The sequence below is a fragment of the Hyaloscypha bicolor genome (genome assembly GCF_002865645.1).
Source record: "Hyaloscypha bicolor E unplaced genomic scaffold K444scaffold_56, whole genome shotgun sequence".
In the NCBI taxonomy this organism is placed as follows: domain Eukaryota; kingdom Fungi; phylum Ascomycota; class Leotiomycetes; order Helotiales; family Hyaloscyphaceae; genus Hyaloscypha; species Hyaloscypha bicolor.
The window spans coordinates 378,206-401,358 of NW_020194558.1; the positions used below are offsets into that span (position 1 = coordinate 378,206).

Here is a 23,153-nt window from a genome sequence, read left to right on the forward strand (position 1 = left end):
CACCTCCAAGTTCTTCACCAAATACTTTCCCAAGTCCTCCGCAACAGTGATAATCATGTTCGTGTCCGCCTCCTTGAAGAAGGTGCATCTAGCTCTGATGTGATCAACAAATACTTTCAATCGTTTCTCGATTCCTACGCACCAAATAATAGTACTGATGTGACACCACTTGATCATAGTCTCTCGGCTATCTCTCTGGGCTCCGATTCCAATTTTCTGGCCTCGAGAGTGAGCAAAAGAAAGGTCACGTCGCAGGCGGCAGGCCAGAAGGTACCGCATCAACCAAGTCGGAGCAACGGAGAAGGCTTATTGTCCACAGGCCGTTATCGGAGACACCAAAGCTGTAGCCAAAATGAACAGAAAGAGGAATGATATCCTATCAGACCATGCAAGATCAGATCCCGACTCGTTGGAACAAGGCTGCCAAAGCAAGTATTACGCCCCAGTCAACCAAGAATCCTCCACGCAACCGAAGCTTCTGGTTGTTCTCTGTTCAGGTGAAGTATTTACATAAACCATAACCTTCTCGCAATTCTTCATCAAAGCTCATCAAAGGAGCACTCAAAGCCAGGCATGCTCGCGAAAAACACGAAAAGTTCGAATCGATCTCTATCCTCTGCGGGTATGGAAGCGGATTAGCTCGTGTAACTTCATCCTAGTACTAGAAGGCTCAAGGCCCGCCTACTTTTTGATCATCTGATCTGTTGCCATCCTGTCGGTTGCTGTCAAGCTGATTTCTGTTGTCATTTCAGACGTCTCTTGGTCGACGAAGTGCCGCTGTGGACGTCACGGGATTCGGCCAGGGATGACTTGTATCAGGCTGCTAGTCCTGGCATCTCGGACTCGCACAGCCGCTGCGTTACTGGTAGAAGTTCATGATTTTTTCGAATCCCTATTTGGGTAGTCTTGTGGGACCAAACTTTGAAGGCCTTTTCATAGATACTCGATAGCAGTGGGAAGGGTCTAAGGTTCTCTTCAATACTAATGAGCGGCAATGCCACTTCTATATCTATAAGAAAGCTGGCATGAATAAGTCAACAATAATGTAACGTATAGGGTCTCGACTTGCAGCTTTTAGCGTCTTGACGGTCGGAGGAAAGAATGACCTAAACTGGCGGGGAAGTGATCTTCGTCCCTTACTCACTAGCCTCCGTAAGCCCGCAAACTTTATCTACCGCTCCGTACGAAGGGCACTTTGCATAAAGAGTGCCATAATTCCACAGACAAGTCTATCTCACCTTTCGTATCAAATTTTATTCTGGTATATCAGACGAAGCTGTTCCGTACTCTCCTCATTGTAGATTGCCAACAAATCCTTCCAACCATTTAGTCAAGATAAACTACATCGGCGGCCACCCCCTCAACCTCGCCAGCAAAGATTTTGAAATTTTCAGCAATATAATTAGAACATAGCTAACGGGGAGTGCAGTTGCCATCCTCGCCTTAGCCGCGCCACTAATAGGAGCAGCGATATTTCGCGAGCTGCTGAGCAGCAATGCTAACGTCCTCGGTGTGGATAACATCCCCGCGCATAAGACTACAAGGTTTAGCAATGGTTCACACTTTCAGTTCTTCCATTACGGTAAAGGTTCATCTCCATCAAGGGAGGAGGTGATTGAGTATGCGAAAGGAGCTTGCTTGAGAGACGACATTGGTTTCCTCATTGACGTTCTTGGAGAGACGGACATTGGCAAGGGACTCATGAGAGAGGTGGTAAGTGTCATGCAGATGCTCAGAGTGAAGTTATAAAAGCCCTGGCCGGGCAATTCAAATAGAAGGGCGTGGGTGCAATATAGTGATCTCAAACAGTATTCAGCTTTCACGTCGAGACTCCCACCTGTCTAACGAACTCCACATATAATTACTACAGCACTAGAGATGACGTTGTTGATTTCGAGAAAAAAACGCTTCTGAAATATCATATATCAGCATAGCCCAACACAGGTAGTCTCCCTCTTTCGTTCGGGTGTTTGCTGGGAGTATCCACGACTGACTAATATATTCAGGGATAACGGACGCTTTGCCATTGGGAAAGAGCGAGATGTTGCGAATTTGGTCTTGTTTCTGTGTAGCAAGCAAGAGAAGGCATTTATGGTGTCGTGAAGGGAACAGATGGGAATGACGTGGATCCCTGATATTTCCCAGCTTCTCTCAACCCTTGTTTTCCTATCCCGCCATCAAAATGTCTTCCATCACTTGAACATGCTTCTTTTATCGGGTGTGTTCCTTCGTTCATTCGATTGGCCGAGGACAAGGTTTGGACGAGAGAGGAGATGCAAATCGCCTTTTGTCTCTTTGCTGCGTGTTTCGTGGATGGCCATTCCCGAGGAAAAGGCCTTATTCAACTTATGTCTTCCCATTGCAGCAAATCCCTGTGTCGCCCTCTCGGTCCCTGCGATTCTGTTTTGACTCTGCGTTACTTTGCAATATTGTTTTGACGGTCGCGGCTTAGGGTTGTGGTGCTGTACAATTATCCCAATTCAACGAATCAGTCCCTCAGACTCCCGTCGATGGAAACAAAACGTGACTTACTTAGCTTTAGTATCTCTATTGGATTCCAGGGACTGCAGTGCTGCTACGAAATGGTGTTAAAGAATGCGCTCCGACAGAAGATGCTGTAGGGATCAAGGTGCTCACCTCCCTGGTCCGGTGCTTGGTCTGATATTGGCCGAGAATCGCACAACAATTGTCTCTAAATAGATCAAACTTTGCTCTGTATTGTCTGTAATTCCCGTAGACTTTCTTGGCGGCATCAAGTTGTGGAATGGACGCTGTCGAGATATTCGCCCGATAGAGTGTGGAGAAAACGGTGCGAATGGCGTCGTTGAAGGATGGAGTCCAAAATTGGTGCAAGGCACGTGCTTGCAATTTTGCGGTGGGTTTAATAATATTAAATAAGGATTTTTCGTGCAGATCACCAACAAGCGAACTCCCAGACGTAAGTTTGGTTCCGACGACGAGGGCCCTCGGCTATTGTCTGAAGATACAAGTTCGTGGGGTGGTCCCTCTTTTTGAATTTCGTTTTTCCGTACCTCAAAGTCTATTCTCCACGTCTCAAGGATACTTCAGCCATTGCCGTCGGCCTCGGATTTTTCTTTCTCTCTTTTGCATCTTTTTTTGATTCTGTTGATGTTGATAGTCTAGGGGTTTACAACTTCGGCTAATTGTTTTTATGCCTCGCTTAGCGAAGCTACCCCTTTCCTCTCATAAACAACAACACACTGTTCAAATTCCACCTTAATTGAGCTTCAGTCCAACTATACGCGGAGTGTAGGGAATTTTAATGTTATTACAAAAGGTTGGACCCCTATGCACTTCCAGGATACCTCGAAACAGAGCTTCCTCGTGTAACATGCGAAATTTATTATATGATAACAGTTGTCAAGAAGAAAGAATAAAACTATCATAGAGGACCAACCGTTTCCTTAATTGCATCCGCTCTGAATATCTAACCCTACCTACAAGTAGCCAGCTGCTACAGCAAGGCCTAGGTATCAACTTCGAGAGAGAGAAACGTGGGTCTGTGCTGTGATCTGGGCTGTGCATCACAGCTTAGAAATTGAGAAGACCAAAATTCCGATATAGCAATCAGAAAGTGTAAATATGGCTCGAACATAGCACGGATAAAAGTCCTGTCAATGTTTCAAACACTTGCGGGAATATTTAGTAGAGCATCCAAGCCATCTCGACAGTATTCGGTATTTTCCCCTTTGGGAATTTGGTATAAAGTGAATTAATATTGGTTTGCCGGACTTTAGTCCAAAATTTCCGGCGCGGTGACTCTACTTCACGAAATTGGAATCTCAAAAAAGGAAACGCGACCAACCACTACCATCACCACAACATCGCCCGACCCCTCACCTCGCAACCTCCTCCGTCGGAGTCTCCGTCCTTGTCTCATTGTACCTCTACTCGTTAGAACTTTCCACAGCTACTATTATCCCAAGATGGCCGACTCTATGTCCCATGTCTTCGAGAAGATCAGCAACTTCTGCCTCCACCTCGATATGCCATACCCAGGCTTCGAAGAATTCGAGGTCACTTCTGCTCATCCTATCGTAAAGACAAGATACGAAAGCGGAATCCGATATGGCAGCAGAGTAAAGCAGATGCAGGAGTGGTGGGATATCAGCTACATCACCACTGGCGCTCGGGAGTATAAGACGAAGAAGGAGGCTCGTCATGCTCTCGCATCCACTGTGTTAGAGGAAGTTCTTGTAGGTGATCTCGAGAATAAAATGGCTCTCCCCTAAAACTAATTGACTGTCGCAGAAGATGGAGACCGACGAGAAGGCAATGGACCTCTTCCGTGGTTCCCGCAAGCAGGCTGTAGGTGTCTAGACTAATTCGAATCGCATAGAAGAATATTCTTTAACTAACTTGGAAACAAAGCTATACTCTCTTCTCCCCCATGAAATTGGCTTCATTGAGGTTGGTTACCATCTATTCTCTACTCTGAGCCTCGCTGATTTGACCGTGACATAGAACCCTTCAATGCTCTCCGAAACCGAACACATCAACGATGGAGGTCTAGCATTCGCTACGCTCAAGATGCGCTTTCTTCAAATCCCTTTCGAGATATTCGCTCGCCTCTACGCAAAGTATTTGGCAAAAGTTCTGGACAGGATGATGCGCATCGGAAACGTCTCCATCGACCAAGGAGTTCTCTTCAAGAGAGGTCTTACCATGGGCATTCTAGAGGCACTCCTCCCACGCAAGACAGCAGAGCCTGTCGACCCCAACAATGATCCATACCCATGTTTCAAGCTCGAGTTGCAGGAAATTGAGATGAAGGAGATCGCGGCGTTTGCAGAGGCGGCATTAAACTTTGTGTTTGCATGGCAGCAAGATTTGTCAGCTGAGAACCGTGATGTTAGGAAGCTTGCAAGGATGTTGGGGCAGGAGGCTGGCAAGCAACTGAAGGATGTGGAAGTTGATGTTGCTATGACGTTTAACATTAAGCTGAGAAGTGAGTTGGAGAAATTTCTGGGGCAGAGGAAGAAGAGAGAGGAGGATGTGGAGATGGGAGGTATGGAGTAGAGGAGCTATCATCTGAGCGTGCACGAAGTGCTGTACAATTTCTATCTTCTACTCTACCGCAGGCAGCGCAATTAGTGCGTTAATGAACGTCACACACTTTCAAATCTTACTTTAGACTTACTCACCCTCACCCCTCCCCGATCTTGCACCTTCAACATCCCAAGTGAAGCTGACACATCAAATACTTCCCTTTTCAATGTTCCCTTAGTATTTTGGTACTTTCCAAGTCTCCTCTAATCCAATGTGTCGAAAGTCCTCGGACATATAAATTTGTCTCCCTCACCCCAATTCCAGGGTAACGTCCAGCTTCGACTTGGGGCATTGAAAAGCACCGCTTTAGCTGTCCACCGTCTAAAAATCGCGATTTTATTGCCTCTAGCTGAGAGCAATCCTAGACCGTAATATTCGCCACCTAAATCAAGTTTGAGAACGAAAACACAGTCGATTGGCCGTTCGCAGCTAAGATAATCAAACTTGACACACTGGCTACAGTGAGAATTGGCACTAGTTAGATGAGGGTTATTGTTTATTCCCACACATGCAGTGGCACCTGCTGCAAAGCCATCCAGAGAGTTGAGAAAAATATTCGAGATTGAAATCTGGGAGGCCTTGATTGCCCCGTGGGGAAAGGTTGCCATGCCTAAGCTTGGCAGACCTGAATCAGTAATCACACAATCTTCCTCAGACTTTCGAGGACATCGAATTGCAATGCGGAGAGGATTTTCAAGCTGTCGAGTGTGAAGGTCCCCGCGATCGTGCCAATGGTGGAGGACGAAAAACTGGTCAAGGCCGTCGCATTTGCAACAATTAAATTGCTTGCAATCACCGAAGAGCCACCAATGCTGATTCAACCTGCTGCTGCTAATCCTACAATGACCGAGCCTGTTGTAGTCGAACAACTTGTGTATTGTGCCCCGTCCGCTGGGGTATATATCGTGGCGTTGCTTGAGTTCATATAGAAGCTGCCTGAGCTAATAGAGAAACAAGAGGTTAGCTCTCGTGCAAAAGCCGAGGTAGATGGAGATAGTGCCTCAAGTTTGGGGAGATATTGATTTACCAGCTACGAGGGAAGCAAAATCACCTCATCGTAGAGGCAGACGTAAGTCCGACTTCGTGGCAGCCTTGTGTCTCTAAAGAGCTTCCGATGATGGATACTTGCCTTGGAAGCGATCATGAAGCATCCCACCATTATCTGGGTCTTTTGTGATTAGGCACGGCTGTACGTTCCTTCGTGTGGAGAGAGTGTCCCAATATATCGTTAGAGAGACGGGATCTTATCCCAGTATTGCGGTTTCGAAAGCCTGTCAAGAGTGTGGTGCTGAGATCCAAAAGCCTGTTAGTGGACAATTTTGTCCTTGTGCATAGGATGCTGGTAAATGAGGCTCGGCTTCAACCTCTCAGAGAGAGGGGGGGCTTTACCCGATTTTTTCAACGAATCGATACTCGGATAGCTACGCCTCCATTGGAGGAAGGGAAGTCCCTGAGTGAGGGAAGAGGCAGGGGAAGGTCGCAGGATAGAGATGACACTGCCCCCAAAGTCTTTGTGTAATACACGACGCAGCGCAAAATACACTTTTTATTCCTTCAACAAGTCCTCGGTAAGAAATTTTCAACTCAAACTCCACAAACGACAGAAGTAAAGAAATGCCACAGCGTCGCGGGCACCCTCAAAACTGAATCCAAATAAAAATCAGATACATCCTTATTGTTCACACATTCTTGGCCCCGTTACGCCTTTTTTCGCCTGCCTAATTGTTGCAACATTAACTACCAGCGCTCCGCAATCCTGCTCTCGTCATGGAAAATACTGCCGGTCCCGGTCCCGGTCCTGTTCCCGTGGGAATGTTCCAGATCCAAACCGCGGCCTCGAACGCTGATCGCGATCGTGCGGACTAAACACTCCCCCTCCACCTCTCGGCGGGCCTCCATATCCTCCGCCTCCCCCATAGCTTGACAACCCTAACCCCTCCTCCGGGCCATATGTATCAGGTTTCGGGGACCGCGGCGCCGGCGCCGGGTCGTGGCCAACAAAGCGGTGGTCCTGATACCTCCTGTCCCGCGGGTCATAATCATCGTCTCTCTCCCCTTTCATCTTATAATCGTCGTCTCTCTCCATCCTCATTTTCGCCCCGCCCGAGAAATCCTCGCCGCAAACACTAGTCATATATTCGTGGAATTCTCTCATCGCTTTATCCACCTTGCTGAAATGGCGGACCTCGAGTCTCGCAATTTCTTGGATAATAGAAGGGTCAGGCGTATGGATGCCATCGTTCGTGCACCCGTCGAAAGCCTCATGCTCGGTCAATGCGGCGGCTGCCTGGCAAGCATTGCGGATCTGTCGTCCGTTCCAACGAGTCGCCCTGCCGTCGTTCTGGGCGAAGTGGTTCCTTGCGAATTTCAAGATCTGGTCTTCATCGATCTGCAATGTGCCACGCTTACGCTTCCCGAGCTTTCTGAGATTGGTGGCCCAGATCTTCATCGACTGCTCAAGCTCAAGAGGTGGATAGTACAGCTGCGTGTGGATCCTGGACATGAAAGCTTCATCCAGAACCCCAATGCGATTTGTAGTCAGGAACAGGATGCCAGTGTAGAGCTCGAGGATGCGCAAGAACACTAAAGGGCATTTGAGCACGGTACACTTTGTGACTGGCGAAGGGAAGGGTTAAGTTACCTGATACGACTGCATTCCGCTTTAGATCGTTCTTTCCGCGTGAGGCAAGGAAAACATCTGCTTCATCAAGCAGCAGGACGCAGTCCCACTTCTCGGCTTTGCCGAAGATTTCGTACAGTTGCGTTTCGACCTGTTCTGCGCTCGTTCCAAGGTCTCCACATGTTATGGGGAAAAGGGGTTTGCCCAGCAATTGAGCAACACATTCTGCTGTGGAGGTCTTACCTGCGATAGGTCAGCGATGCAAGATATGGTTGTGGGCTTGATGAAGTTTCAAAGCGGTTAACATACCTACACCTGGCACGCCGTGGAGCAGAATGATCAGCCCGAGGCCTTTCTCCTGGTTGAGGTCGAATTGGATCTCTGGATGAGCGGCCCGCAGACGCTTGTTGCGAAAATGAGACATGGTTTGCGCCTTGACTGTTTCTTTGTTGTCCCGAGTAAGGAACAAGTCATCCCAGTTGTGAGCGTCCGGTCCTTGAGGGCGTAGACAGTTCAGTTTGAGTATAGCGAATCGACGACGTTGAAGGATGTATGCGCACACTCTGTTGGGCAACAAACAATATTCATCGTTCTCAAACTCGCTCCCATCGACGGTCTCGCCTTGCCTTAGATTTTCATATCGAGACAGGAATGGGTCCAGCCGAATCTGCTTGTGCTTCAAATGCTCATCGATATGTGAATCGTCGTATATTTCGTCCATGGCCTCTTTCCATCTTCCCCCCTTTCTGTCCTCCCATACATAGAGTGGATAATCTTCTGTCAAACAAAGATCTAGATCCCAAAGACCGATGCTGGATTCGAATCCCAACTTCATCACCATCTTGGGATTCGTGCGTGCTGTTTCCTTGAAGTCGACAATCACAGAGCCGTACACGTCGCGCTGTCCGGGAGTGACGTGCTCGAACAGACGGCCAGATGGGTGAAAGTCAAGCAGAGGCCCTGAATGAATCCTGTGCTGTGGGACGGTCAATTCCATGAATTGCTTGCCACGCTTGATATAAAGATCGCGCTTCTCTCTCGCTTTCTTCAACAGTCGAACTGGGACGATCTCCAGTTGCTCGATCAACTTTTCGCCCTCCCATGGCTGAAAGTCAAAGTCAACCCAGATGGGCCCAAAGCCATCGCCGTCATAATCAATGCGGTAGCAACGGACGGTCAGTGGAGTGACCTCACTCGCAGGAGCCCGATTGCGCTCATCCTTATTCGGCGGGCTGAGCCTCGGTCGTCCCCCCACTGTCTTTCTCACCCTCCAAAACCCGGCCACACGCTCACCAAGATTCCCGGGTTGACTTGACGGTTTGTCATCCTCGGGGCCGGCATCCGAACTGAATCGCCTGCCTCTCCGCTCGTCCAATGTCACCCACTCGCCTGGCTGATACAGGTACCACAAATCGCGGAAATGGATCTTGGGATACGTGCCGGGGAAGACGTATCGTCTTTGGACGGGCATAAGATCGTCGTCCATGAATTCAATGAGACATGCAAGGTCTTGAAACGCATCATACGTAGTTGTCAGATCCACTCTACGTTGTGCACGCCGCTCTTGACTCAGGAGAGACGACGTGTCCGACTGTCGGCCCTGGTATAAGCTGCCCTCATAGAGGCCAAGGTCGTCTTCGAGGGTTTCCGGTTCATACGTGGTTACGGCACTCGCGGACATGGTAACATCTTCCGGCTTCGGACGTTTTGCCCATAGTTTCGTAAGAAATTCGAACCGTTCCCGAATCTCGTCTTCGTAGGCAACGAGAAATTTGTAGGGTCGCAGCATGACCTTGGGTCCACTGGTCCATTTTTCGCTGGCGATGTCTGCAAGGATGGCGAGGACAGGCTGGGAGTTGATGCGAATACGCTCCGGCATCTCCTTTCGACTCGGTTCAGCGGCGTTGCCGTTTGCAACTTTCACTTTCGCTTTTGCTACCTCTTTCTGCTTATCCCTTACCACCTCCTGATGTTTGATGGCGGCGTCATATATTTTTGCCTCTTCTATGCGATCCTTCATCTCGCGTTCTTCGGCACGTCGCTGCCAGTAGAACTTCGCCGGTCCCTGACAAGTGTCAGCCTTGGTCTGTCAGGTGATTGAATATCACTGAGGGGTAGTTTTCAATACCATCAATACTTCAATCGCGTAGGGGACTTCATCCGGGTAGGCGTTCTTGAATGGGACCCACTGGACTCGATTGAGCATAGCTATCGCTGGCTTGCGTTTGGCTTCTTCTGGGGCTGGCTGGCGAAACTCCTCTCCCGTTGCGTTGTCGAATTGGTTTCCATCTCCGTTGAGGAAGGAAGCGGGAGCAGATTCGCCAGCAGCAGTGGCTTGACCCTGCATTTGCGAAAGTTTCGCCTCGAGATCTATGATCTTCGCCTTCATGAAATGGAGGACGGTAGCAAAATCGGCATCGCCACTCGACGTAGCGAGACTACCACGACGATTTAGATGGTCTGTCTCTGCGTGTAGATTTGTATCTTCATCCTCTTGGGCGAATCGGGTCTCGTGGACGTCCAGTGACGTTTCTAGCTTGGCCTGCTTCGCCGACCGCGAGGTCTCAGCTTTTAGGCTCGGGTCGTCGTCCAGGGTCGAAGGGGACGTCCGTTTGCTACTAGTCGACATGATGACTGCTAGTTGCAAGTAGACAACAAAGGTAGTCCTGTAGCCGAGTGTGTAGCTGCTCCGGGCAGGTTGAAATGAGAGAAGCTAGGCCCCGTAGCAAAGATGTCTGCAGCGGTAACTTGTGGTTTTATGGGAGACGCACCGTCCGTGGATTCCAGGGACGCCGTATGCTGCAATAACAGCACCAGTTTTCTATCCGCAGCCTCGTCTTGTTGGTTGCAGCCATCACGAAAAGGCAACTCACGAGGCAACCGGTGCAGACCCAATGGTTGTGATGCGAACCTCCCCGTCCGCGGTTCCCCGCACGAGAAGGGGGGGGGTGAAACGCCCGACTGCTGTGGCCGCTGCCACCCCATTGTCAAACTAACTGTAAGCCATCGGGAAGGAAGGATTCCAACGTTGGACGAAATTGGGAGTAGGAGGAAGGTATTGGTCGTCTTTCAGGCGAGTGGGCGGCCCGGCCCTTCAGCGCGGTGGTTGACTAATCAGGACTTTGCAGCTCCTTCCCATGATTGGTTGGTCCCACCACTCCGTCCGCCTCACTATAGCCCAGCTATTCGATGATCGCCATAGCGAGGTGCAGATACGCCCAATCCCCCAACCGTTCGTCTTACATTTCTGCCTGTTATTGGAATTTTGGCTGCTTACCATGGCATGCCAACCCCGCTAACGTGGCTCGGGGATCGGGGCAGAGACCACGCCGGCGACCCGGCCCCTCAAAGCCGCCATTCAAGGAACTTGCCTCCACTCTTCTACATCTCCTAGCCAAGGGCCCTCAATAGTGTCATTATATATGCGTTGCTTGATTTTGTTAACACCGTTAAGCAAGATCTGCGCTGTGATGAAGTGTTGAGCGCGGTCCTTTACGACAGGCACCATTCTTTTCCACAAACTTCTTCGCCCCTCGTTCATAGATGCCATAGGCACGATGGTGGACGTGACAAACTCGCAACGAGTGCCGAACCATGGGCACTGGGTGGATCATTTCATGTCAAACGTGGACCAAGACTTCCATCAACCTATGGATACAGACGAGAAGCAACACGCTACACAGGAGGATGCCAATTCTGCCGAGTAAGGTTGAAGTGACAATGCGAAGCATGAATATTGACAGTGTCCCAGAACCGACTTCGCCCTAGCGATGCGAGAGTACCGTAAAATCCTAGAAGCAGAAGGAAGAGAGTCCTCAGTCGCGAGTAGCATTATAGAGTGCCACAGTTGGGAAGAATTGACGGCGTTGGTCGACGAGGCTGAAAAACGCTATGAACGGCTGGGAAGCCACCCTGCTCGCAGACTGAGCCGCACATTTGGCGATCACAGTTCTGCATTGCACGCGTGGGCTGGTCTCCTTCCAAGAGACAGTAGCTTTGCCCTTATGTCCGGGGGTGTAAATCTGCTGCTCCGCGTAAGCCCCAAAGCAATAAGAGCTTGCTACCAGTATTAACGTGATCAGGCAACGGCTCGACGGAGTGTTCAGCGAGAACGAATATGGCAATCTTTGAGGAACTTCCTTGACGTGGTCGCCGACTCGGCACAGAGTTTAAGGCACTATTGCGAAGACAAAGAGCTGCGCAATAAAGCTGAAGCCCTATATGTGGCCATGTTGAGGATGATCGAAGCTTGTATCAACTCATTGGTTCATGAATCCCCATGCAAGTTTGAATAATCTAATCCTGATAGAGTGCTAACAATGTTCAGTGGCAAAGTTCAAGTATGGGTTCGGCGGGGACCGACCAGCGAGTGTGGATGAACGATGTTTGCATTACGATCAAAAGCAAAAGCAGTTCAACAAGCGAGTTGAAGCCCTGACTATGACCAAGATTGCAGAAACGGCAACTGCGACTATTGAAATTCGCCACGCTGCCAAAGACATACAGGATCACGGACGTCGAATGGACCTCCAAATGCGCAGAGTTAATGACACTGTGGAAACTCAGGGTGATATCCTGCTGAATATTCGAGAAATGCTGCGCGGTGTGCTATCAAACGCTGAGTGTAAGTTATGCTTGTCCAACACGAGATCAAGAAGTTGAGACATGTAGGGCAACGAGAAGCCGAAGAGCGGACGTCCCAGATGACCCGTCTGCGAGTGGAGAACTTCCAACTTGGCCTCCAGCATGTGCGCAGTCTGACACCATCAGAGGCGCCATCCGGACTTGCCATGAAATGGTTCCTTTGGAAGATCATCAACGTCGATCCAGACCGCTGCATCACCACATGTACCGAAGAAAAAGAAAGCATGCTCCGGACTGGTCAAGGTCTGAGTCACGCGCCAGCACATGTTTTGAGGATGTTCAGGAACGGTCGAGTCCGAGAATTCTTATCCACCGCGGCATCCGATGCCATCTTTGTCGAAGGAGTACTAGACGGCCAGGAGATGTTGCGTTGCTCACCAATGAGCCTTGCCTGCACCGTCTTGCTAGATGACCTATCTGGTCATTCGCATGTAGCTGCCATCCACTTCTTTTGTGGCTTACACAACAATCCCCAGGACCCTGTGAGCGGCGGAAGAGGCATCGCCAGAGTTCTCATCGGCCAGCTCCTCTGCCTCCAAGACTTTGACTTTACGTTCCTAGACGCAGAGTGGAGGGCAGCGCTAGACCAAGGCAATTACAACGCGACTCTCGCACTCTTTGAGCCCCTCATTGCTCAATTACAAGCGACAATCCTGTTTTGCGTAATCGACGCAGTCACATGGTTCGAAGGCAACACGCGGAGAGAAGAGTCAGACGCACTGATTTCCGAACTTCTCCACGTCGCAGTTGGCTGTGGCCACTTGGTCCATATGAAGCTCCTAATCACCAGCTCATCCAAGAGCAGAGTTTTTGCATCCCGTTTCCAGAAGGGAGAACACAGGGGTTTTGTGGGACTTCGGCTCGATGGTGGGAATGCGGACGTGTCAATGAGGGCGGTAAAGTTGGAGGTTGCGAGGAATAACGTGAGCCTTTCTCCGAGCCCCGGACCTTCGCCGAGGCCGGTTAGCCCGCGTCATCTTGCAAGTTACCCTTGACCAAGGAAAGGGTAATTACTATACATCTGTCCACTATGTATGACACAGCATTACTCGAATAGTAACAAGTTAATCCACGTTCATGCACGAAAACCTCAAGAGCGCCTGCGTCTGAATCACGATGAAACAGAGTGGTCACGGCGACTCATGATGCCCCCTTTTAGTACTTCTCCGTTACGCTGTTCACCGACCAAATTTGACAACAGAAGGTGATTGATAGTGAACTCGACGACCGAGTACGAACACAAAAACGTCATTGAGCATCACACTGCTCGCAATACACAAGAAGAAGCTGATCTCTATGAGTTGGTCTTTCAAGGATCTAAGCAGGGCATGACTATATCTCGGTGAAGGTGGAAGAATAATTCTGCTCTGGTAATTTCCCAGCCATCTTGGATTCGTACGCCTTCCCCAATGGTATGCTAGAATTGTTGTCTCTGTGTGTGAAGGTGCAACTAAGACTCACAATTTCCCATTTCGTAACATAACCCCGAGTGTTCCCAGTTTTTCGTTCCTTCTAAAAAGTTCCACTGTACACACAAGCAACAAACCCATGGAATTGCCTGCTTTTGATTCCTGCCAACCCCTCTGTGATACCAAAGACCAGTAGCAGATACCAACAAAACCATTTTCATGAGGAAATACACGCTTGCCCTGGAATCGAGATAGCGAATCGCTCTTATTGAACGCCCTGCTGATGCCAATGGGAGATATCTCTCTTCCATTTGGCTCAGGGGTGTCAACTTACGGGAGGTGTTGGGTATCGTGGCAACAAGACCCAATTCTGATACCAGAAGAGTGATGACAATAATATGGATAAAGTAGCACTAACACACACACATGCAGCATACCACTTGACTTTTGCTTCATTTCAGAGGCTTCACTTGACGCTACATCCGTATGTCACATCTAAACAAGCTCACTCGTTCACAGCCCCTAGCTGCCTCCATCCTCGGTTGGAGCACGGCGCAGTCGATCAAAGACGTCGATACCACGCCCCACAATTTAATTTACATCCGGCCCGTCCCGCCTTCTCCCCATCATCCTCGCTCTTCCCACATACCCGACGGGGCAAACCCGATAGGTCTATTCCATTCCTTTCAACTCGAAACGAAAAGTGCACGGAGGCTCCTTCCCTTCCCTTCCCTTTCTCTCGGAGAGATAGAACTATCTCCTGCACTCGGACTGTACATGGATGTGGCGGACATCAGGATCAAGAAATGGGAGGACATCGGTACTTGAACATCCTCGCAACTTCCCTCGCTCGGGCTGATATGATACAGTGATAGGACAAGGCGGGACTGAGATATGAACAGAAAGCGGCTAAGGACAGTGTGGTCAAATGAATAGAATAGAATAGAGTAGTGGCCACTACTCTATTCTCTTTATTAAAATTTACCCGCTACTCATATTATATTCATATTCTAATCAAGGTATTCATGAATATTCATGAATACTTTGAGTAGTACGCACGTGATTTTATACGCAGTTTGCACGTGAGCAGCTAGCTATATTAGGTAAAGCTTCCGCCCGCTCCCGCTCTAGCGCCACCTCGCCATCCAATTAGGTGACAGCGAGGCTTGGTAAGCGAACTAAAACACATGAGTCCAAGGAAGATAATTAGTTTATTATTATAGAAATTTAGTACTTAGCGAGATAAATCTTAGCTTAGTTTAACTTGAGCTACTAATAGGCTCCTTAGTTATTTAATAATTATTAAGTAAACCTTGATTTTCTATGGTTACGTGACGTCACTTGACTAGTAATCACTAGTTTTCATGAATATTCATGAATATATATTCTACTGTACTCTAATTTTTTGAGAATTACGCTACTTATATTCTATTCAAGATATTCATGAATATTCATGAATACCTTGAATACCTTGAATACCTTGAATACCTTGAATACTTTTTTGATATACTGGCTAAGGAACAAGAAATTAAGGTTGATTGGCAAGAAATGTTGATGGTGAGGGAGATTGGATTAGAAAGAAGGAGCGGAAGAGGGAGATAGAGAGTTGAGGGGGCCAATGAGAGGAGTGATAGTCGACTGAGGGGGCTAATGGGAAGAAAGAGTAACTGATGGGGACCGATGGTGAAGTACTGGTACTTGGCTCGCTCGACACATAGATATGAGACGGATAGTGGAGCGAGGTGATGTGATAATAGCGGGTCCCGATGCTCTGGTCCTGGTGCTTTCCATCCTGGGTTGTTATAGAATAATTCTCGAGAGAAGGAGAGAGAGAGTGTGTGAGGCAACGATAACAAGTGGTGAGGGGCGATTCCTGAAGATGCTTTCTTTATTGGATAGGTCGCGTGTTATGCCCGACTGCAAGTCCTCATGCGTGCCATTGTAATTATGATGGAAATATCTTGGAACGGAAACAACTCATTCCCCGTCCAACGTCGTTTTTTCCAGCTATGAGAATGCGGGATGTGCAAATGCCATATCCTAGAAAGATCTTTCTGTGATACCAAATCTACTTGATGAGAAAGAAAGATATAGGGATGGCCAAAATTGAAAAAAGTTACGTAAAACTAAAACATACTGTTTTTTTATATTTAAACCAACTTTATATGAGGTGTAATGCAAATTTAAGGATATGTTAAAAAGAATAACTCGACTTATGCAAAAAAACCTCGACGTATATATAGATTTTAATTCATTTCTTTACTTAAATTTCGGGTTTATCCATTTAGTGAGAATATGCCACGGACCTACATAATATAACACATATTAATTAAAAGGGCAATACATTTAGTTTAATAATATTGATCACTCGACATCCTTACGTATGCCACCCCTAGAAAGAAGGAGGGGGAATAGGAGGTCGTAAATTGGCGAGTGAGAAAGGTTTCCGCTCACTTTACTTTCTAATCTGATTCAAGGGGCTGAACTCTGTCTTTGTATTCCCCGAGGTGACATCTTAAGCAGACAGGCTCGAGCTGGGATAGATGCAGTATCAGGGTTCTGTCCGCGATGAGCGGCTTTGCCATTCCTCTTCCCCGCGCTACGTTTTATTTAGGAAGGGGAGGGGAGAGTACAGGATTTTTTTATCGCAAAATGCATCCTTCAAAGTGGCGTAGCAGCGCCGAAAACGAGACCGAGCCTCCGAACTGGAATTTGGCTTATGGGCATCCCCCTGAGCGATGATGATTAAAGGGGAAGGATTCTCGTAAGATGCGCTTTTGAACTTCAAGCCAAATGATATTGAGCAAGAAAGGGGCGCATGAAGAGATGGAACTACGGACGGCAGTACCTCCGCATCGAAGGCTCCAGGCGGAGAGCGGGGTAATGAAAACGTCTGTAACTAGGGCATGATTTTGAGAAGATAAAAATCGGTTGATTGTTCAAGTGGCGCGTGGGGGTTACACAAGAGAGGAATTAAAGTGAGGGTGGATGGGGTGGTTGAGCGGAGATTGGGAACCCAGGCCATGCTCTCGGAGAGTCCGGCTCCAAGGTTGAGGATTGCAGGGAGAGTGAGTGGTGAGGGGCTCGGCCTCGTGTTATCCCACGGGGCTGCTGGAGGAAAGAAAGGCAATCAAACGACAACCACAGTACCCTAATAGAAAATCGCAATAAAAACCCGCAGAAAATTGAGAGGCATTCTGAAGCAAGAGAGGTCTTGGAAAGGCATTAGTGCAAGGAAGGAAACAATGTGCTGGTTGATCTTTGAAACTGGATTCGGGAAGGAAGAGGGGAGCTGGGGGCCAAATGCGAGCTGGCACATTCCACGATGCAGCTGGCCGTCCATTCGGAGCATTCTCTCATATCCCAGCTGTCGTTCCCAAGCAAGCACGCGCACGCGGGCCGAATAGAATCCCACTCGGTTTGCTCAAATTCACAAATATGACAAGTCACGACGCAACCCCCCTGGCCATGCTTCCAAGTACCGGAAAGATGCTTCCCCAAACCGGTACTTCGTGTGAGGGAGGGTTGGGGATGACGGCTGTTCTTCTTGCTGACGCTTTTGCGTTCCCCGGGACGTTGGAAAAATTTCGAAAGAAAGAGCTTAATTCTGACTGCGTCCGCTTCGGGCCGGGTGTCTCGGTACGGAAGGGCATGTTCGCGTGGCCCGCTGAAGGTGGAGAGCTGTGCAAGCTTCCCTCCTCTGGTTCATTAATCAATTCTTCAGCGCATTATTGTTCGGCACATGCAAACCAGCAACACTCAATTTGTGAATGTGACAGACTGTTCCGGTCCCAGACCCCTTTTCGTCTCCAGCTGCGATGCTATGCTATGCTATGCAAGCATTCACATCAAACGAGTACCTATCGGCTATCTCGACGCTTGAGATGCGGTGTGTACGTGTGAACCTTGACCGAGGAACGTTGAGAGGAAGAGGGGGTCGAGCATCGAGCCACTCCCTCGGATCCCCGGCTCGAATCAAATCCACGGGCGTCGAACGACAGGACAGCCACACGCTTGAGCCCTGGGGTGCACAATGCGAGTAATGGCTCCCATCGCCTCTGATTCGTGCTCTGATTCGCTGTGCTGGATTGCGAGTGCGCGAATGGACAGAGAGGGGAGCTGCAATTGCCCCTCCCCCTCTCTGCACAGACCTCCTTGTCGCTTCTAGAACACCGCCCCTTCTGGCAAGTGGAGAGATTGGTGAAGTGGCGGGCGCAGAGCGTTATGTGCTGCATGAGAGGACGAGGGGTTGTGTGGACGGGCAAGGGCTGCTGGGGATGCAGGCAGGTGAGGGGAAGTGTGCATGTGATGTCAGGTCGAATCAGGATTCATTGAGTAGTGGACGAGTGACCTCGGACGACCCAGGTCTGTGGATTGGGTAGGGGTAAGAAGATGGAACGCGATTATGTACGTGGATGGGTCGGAGCTGAGAATTGTCCGTGAGATTGGGAGTTTGGAGGGGGAGGGTTGCCTGCTTCAGGGGTGCTCCGATGGCTGACGGAGGGTTGAGTTTGACCGCTTCTTTGGCAGACGGAGAGGTGGCGATAGTTTGAAGGGAATGAAGTGGATATTATGAGAAGTTAATAAGAGCGACTGTTCTCCCTGTTAGGTTAGGGTGTTGAAATCGCCTAAAGCGCCCCGTTTTAATAGGTCTAATGCTATCACGTGATACTTCTTTTTTGATGTGAAGGAGCATGACAATGACACTAGGTTCTGCCAATCCAGGCCCTGAAGGTCCTCCAACTGCTTTGACAGTACTATATCTAGAGTCCTGTTAGATGTTGTACCTTTCCAAACACAACTTTAATAACACAATGACACAACCCGTCACACGAATTTGTACATCTGTCTCCCTGTAGAGTCCACGACCTCATTCCCAAATCCACATCCTCGGCTCCCTCCCACAAACACAAACACAAACACAGCATGATCCATTTTTCAATCCTCGTGTTTCGTCACAGCAACCTACCTAACCCCGAGCCCGGCGACCAGAACCCTGGGATGTAGCATCGTGACTCCTGTCCTTCGTGATACTATAGATCTGGTAATACTTGATCTAGATCGGCTCTGTAGGTTGCCGAATATAAAAGCATCTGATCGACAGTTTGTATCCCTCAATCACGAACTAAATGAGAAGAGCAAATTTCTTGCCCGGAGTTCTAGTTCTCGGCATTCATGATCGGTGACTTGCCAGACTTGACTTTTGAGCTTGTGTTAAGGGAGAAAGTCCCAGATCCATTGTATCGGAACTGAAGACGGACGATCAAATAGAGAGAAACTTGTGTTCGCTCGAACTATCGATGGAGATCTGTGCTTTGTTGTGGGACTCTCGTCTCGCGGCACTCGCTGGGAACATCGAAAGATTTGAGATGGAATCGTAAGTCAGGAGGAGGACCTCCGCATTAGCCGTAGAAAACTGAGTGCCGACTTGACATGCCGTCAAACCCTAACAAAGATAGATAACGTCGCGGTCGTCATAAATATGATGGACCTCTCGGCACTCGCAAAATTTCTTGCGCAGACAGAGATTATCCCTTCAACTCAGAGTGTAGTGTGAAACCCCCTTTAATCCACAACAGCAAACGAACTGGATGGTCGGACCGAAGCCCGACTAAAACCAAACTGTAAGGTGAAAGAAAGACTCACGAGATGCGATGAATGCACCTCAACGCGACAGACAATCAATCCCAGAGTGCGGAACCCACGGCGCGGTTTAGGAGCGCCGATCCCTCCCCCCCCCCTCCCTCGCACAGCCAAAACTCAAAAAGGTAGCCGGAGATAGCATACTGTATCACGAGGCATGGTCCATTTGTCACCGCTCATCCCTATCCCTCCCAGCCCGTCTCCTACAGTAGTCCCTCTCTTCACCGCATCCCCCAAACATCCCTTCCCACCCACTTCCTCTCCATTTCCTCGTCCGTGTTATTCAGACACGCAACCCCGACCTCGCTCGCACCCGTGGTCGTCGTGGCAGCGTTCTCCAACCAGCTCGCGTGATTGGCCGGATTCCCAGCGACGCTACTGTACAGTACAGTACAGTAGGCGGGAGCCGACGATACCCAGCCCCTGGAAACGAGGCCAGCCGTTCCAGAGTGTCGGGAAGCCGTGGTGGGGTGTGAGGGGCAGGGGTCGGCTGGGCGGTGCGGCGAGCAAGGGCTCGAGGGATGTTGCCTGCGAGCTGGACTGGACTCGCGCCCCTAAATAAAGCCGTACCTCCGTACAGAAAGAACTGCAGCGTGACAAGGCTGGCACGGCCGCTTCTGACGAATGCCGCACCCTGGCTGCGATGCGTGTTATTTTATGGGGACGGGACAAATTCAGCGGCTAGGGCGAGGCGGGTCTGATAATAATTTTTTTTCTTGCGAGGAGAGAGATCACGGGACTGGCGAAGGAAGGACGCTTGGATCTGTTCGGAATGGCTTCTACAAGTTCCAGTACGGACTGGGCTGTTACACCGCCTCTGAAGAAATTCCCAGCGGGATGGTTAGCGGAAGAAAAGAAATGTGAATTCGCCCGTGCCAGCATCTCCCTTGGGCAGCCTCCAAGCCCAACCACTGCCGCCCCTCCACGCTTCACAAACCGGTACCTGACTTCGGTCTAATTACCAACACCGCACAGGCTTGCGAGCTGCTTGCGAAGTGAGGCTTTGACCGATCTTCGAAAAAGGAAAAAAGGCCCTACCTTTCTCAAATCTCCGTAGGCGGCATCGCTTTAGGCTCTCCTTTTCCTTTCTTTTCTTACGGTACCGCTCCGTCGGGTCCGGGGATCGAATTGGAGGGAGCCAACACACGGTGCATTGGTGTAACGCCGCACGCACGGCTCCTTCCCACAACTCGCCGTTGGGAATTCCTGCTTCGGGCTCGGCGGCGGGCTCGTGGAGATTGGACCATAGAGCAATGTCTATCGTTCTAGGAAACTCGCGCGCGCTCGGAGGAGATGAGACATGCGCTGTAGTCGTCGGTGTGATGAGACCGTTCCTTCCGAGGCGTTTTCTTCCTCCTCCGATATGTTCACCAGACAGACGAGCCAGTCTTTCCCATCAATGGCTTGCCGAGCTTGAATGGTGTAGGTTATGTTGGTGACAGCAGTGGTGGTTGGCGGCCCAATAACGCAAGTTGACTCGTGTTGGGCTTGCAGGTTGGACGATTCTTGGAATGCGGCCTTTTGTTGGTTCGACATGTGCAAAGTGCTCTAAAGTAAAGTTAGATTGCTGGAAGGTTAGGTATATTATTTTGGGAGGGGGCGATGTAACGTCGAGGAGTGAAGTGCAGATAGCCTTCGGAACGGTGATCCCATATTGCTCTTGCATTGCTTGTGATGGGATAGGAGAAAACCGGGCTGAACGACCTGATATGTCAGCTGTTTAGTCAGGTGCTGCACTCTTACGGCGAAGCAAAGGGACCGAATGAATTCCAGTTAGAGGTTACCGTTACCAGAGTTCACACAAACGCACAGAGAGGTAGTGGTGTTGTGGTGTGGTCTGCGATTGGATGAAGGTGTGAGGTGCATTGAGCTCGTGGAGTGTGCGTGGCAGGTTGCTGGGATTTGCGGGCTGAGGGTGTGCAGGGAACGCAAGTGACGCAACGCCAAATAACCAAAACTCAAAAGCGTTGATGCCTAGGAGGGTTTGAGGGGGTAGGATTGAAAATTTTGTTGTTCAGCTGTCCCGAATTCCTGGAAAGGAGGGTAAGAATTCGGGCACGCCAGTGACGGTAAGTCCCCGCAGCATCCGCAATCGAAACTCGAAATCGAACCCCGGGCTGACAGTTCCCCCATGACTCAGACGTCCTGACTCCCGAGTGGCTTCCTCTCGAGGCATTCCGTAAAAGACTAAAAGTGTAAAGGAGTTCTCTTTAGCATGAAGTCGCAGTCAGTAGCTTGAACAGGAAGGACAAAATCTAAACTCAGGAGGGATGATGCCTGGGATCTTGATGCAGAGCGGGCAGCTCCACCGAATAACAGGCTTGAGATCCGACCCGGCTTTGGGAAAGCGTCTTACCTAGTGGTGGAGCGACCCAGACTGGCGGATCCAGCAGTCTGTCGAAACGCGCGCTGATGAGCAAGGTGGCGGCCAGTGAGTGGTGCAGGTGAGACAGGCAGCCATGCGTGATTGAGAGACTCTGGAGAATCGGCAAGGTGGTGCAGAGGGGAGGCCACTTGCTGCTTCCGGGCAATCCGACAAGGAGGATATGGTGTGTTGTACAGCAGCGAGGCGAGAAGTGGAGATGGTGCTGTGCTGCAGCTGGAGGAGGGGAGGTCATTCGACGATGCGGTTGGTGTGGGAGGCTGGGAGCCGTATCGCCGATGCGACTGAGTGTCTGCGTGAGGAGGAATATATTAACTGCATGGGAGGCTGTACCGCCGACACGGCCTTGAGTGATAGGATGGGGGGGATGTTGTGTTAGCAGAGGATGTACAGTACGAATAAGAGGTCCGCTCCGCATTGCTGATCGTCTCCATCACCGCAAGTGTCTTCTTTGCCTTGCACGCCTTGCCCTTCACCCCCCTTTCCCCTTCCCCTTCCCCTTCCCCTTCCCCTTCGCCTCCCAACTGAGACCTCGCTCTCCTCTGGACGGATGGAGAAACACTTGGCCGGGGCCGGGGCCGTCTCGTCTCCTGCCCTATGTATGCCCCTTTAAATTGTCAATGAGGAGAAAGGCCGAAGTAGCTGTTGAAGATAATTTCCCTTGCGCGGCTATAGCAGGCGTCAGTCAGTAATGCTGCACCAGCTGCTCGCGCGCACCACTCACTGGCTCGCCCGTGCCTTTCTTTGTCTCTCGTCCCACGGTCCACTCACACTTCCAACCAGGCCGAGGGGTCATCCCAGCACCTCGACCGCCCGTGGTCCCACCGCGGAGGAGGCTTGGGGCCCAGCAAATGGTGGTGGGCCCGGGTTGGGCCTGGGAGGCTGGGATGCTTCTGTGGAGCGGGGGGGGCTGCCCCTGCTGCCCCTGCCGCCCACCCACTCGGGATCCCTGTGATACAATCTTCCGAACACCAGAGGGCTACAAGGGCCAAGACTGAGGACGGAGGAGTGACGAGCAGGCAGGAAGTTGCAGGGCGGGTCAGCGGCAGTGTCTTGGACGGTGTGCCAACCAGAGTCTTGGGCCCGTCTGCTATTTGCTGGCGGGAGGGGCGAGTTTGTTGGAAAATGTGAGGCGTGAGGCGTGAAGTGCGAGGCGTGAAGGAGTGAGGTTTGAGGCGTACAGACAGTACTTGTATTGTACGTGCTGCTGAGGGAGGACTTTGCCGCGGTGGACACGGGGGAGGGCAATCTGGAGGGGTGGCGCTGCCCTTCACGCAGTTTCTACTAGGGAAGTCATCGTGCTCGTTCTCATTGTTGCTTTGGATGCCGCCTTGCTCTGCTCCTGCTTGCCGTCTGTCTCTCTGCTCCTGCTGCCCCTCTGTTC

General features: G+C 50.2%; 3 protein-coding genes across 3 annotated transcripts; 2 read left to right on the forward strand and 1 right to left on the reverse strand.

Annotated features, from left to right (window-relative positions):
* Window positions 1–3,947: 3,947 nt before the first annotated feature.
* Window positions 3,948–5,040, forward strand: K444DRAFT_628236 (uncharacterized protein; the record flags this gene model as incomplete). The annotated part of the gene is made up of 3 exons (XM_024882894.1): window positions 3,948–4,217; window positions 4,273–4,329; window positions 4,486–5,040. 3 exons carry the CDS (start codon window positions 3,948–3,950, stop codon window positions 5,038–5,040), a joined length of 882 nt encoding a protein of 293 aa, XP_024738052.1.
* Window positions 5,041–6,412: 1,372 nt separating this feature from the next.
* Window positions 6,413–10,731, reverse strand: K444DRAFT_587115 (uncharacterized protein). Its single transcript, XM_024878010.1, has 4 exons — window positions 9,819–10,731; window positions 8,000–9,755; window positions 7,712–7,933; window positions 6,413–7,653 (listed from the first exon to the last, which is right to left on the reverse strand). The coding sequence occupies exons 1-4, from the start codon at window positions 10,317–10,319 to the stop codon at window positions 6,836–6,838; spliced, it is 3,297 nt and encodes a 1,098-aa protein (XP_024738053.1). The 5' UTR covers window positions 10,320–10,731; the 3' UTR covers window positions 6,413–6,835.
* A 187-nt stretch (window positions 10,732–10,918) lies between these two features.
* K444DRAFT_662318 (uncharacterized protein) lies at window positions 10,919–13,415 on the forward strand. Its single transcript, XM_024886692.1, has 5 exons — window positions 10,919–11,393; window positions 11,442–11,724; window positions 11,773–11,971; window positions 12,018–12,314; window positions 12,362–13,415. Exons 1-5 carry the CDS (start codon window positions 11,248–11,250, stop codon window positions 13,327–13,329), a joined length of 1,893 nt encoding a protein of 630 aa, XP_024738054.1. The 5' UTR covers window positions 10,919–11,247; the 3' UTR covers window positions 13,330–13,415.
* The last annotated feature ends 9,738 nt before the right edge of the window (window positions 13,416–23,153 follow it).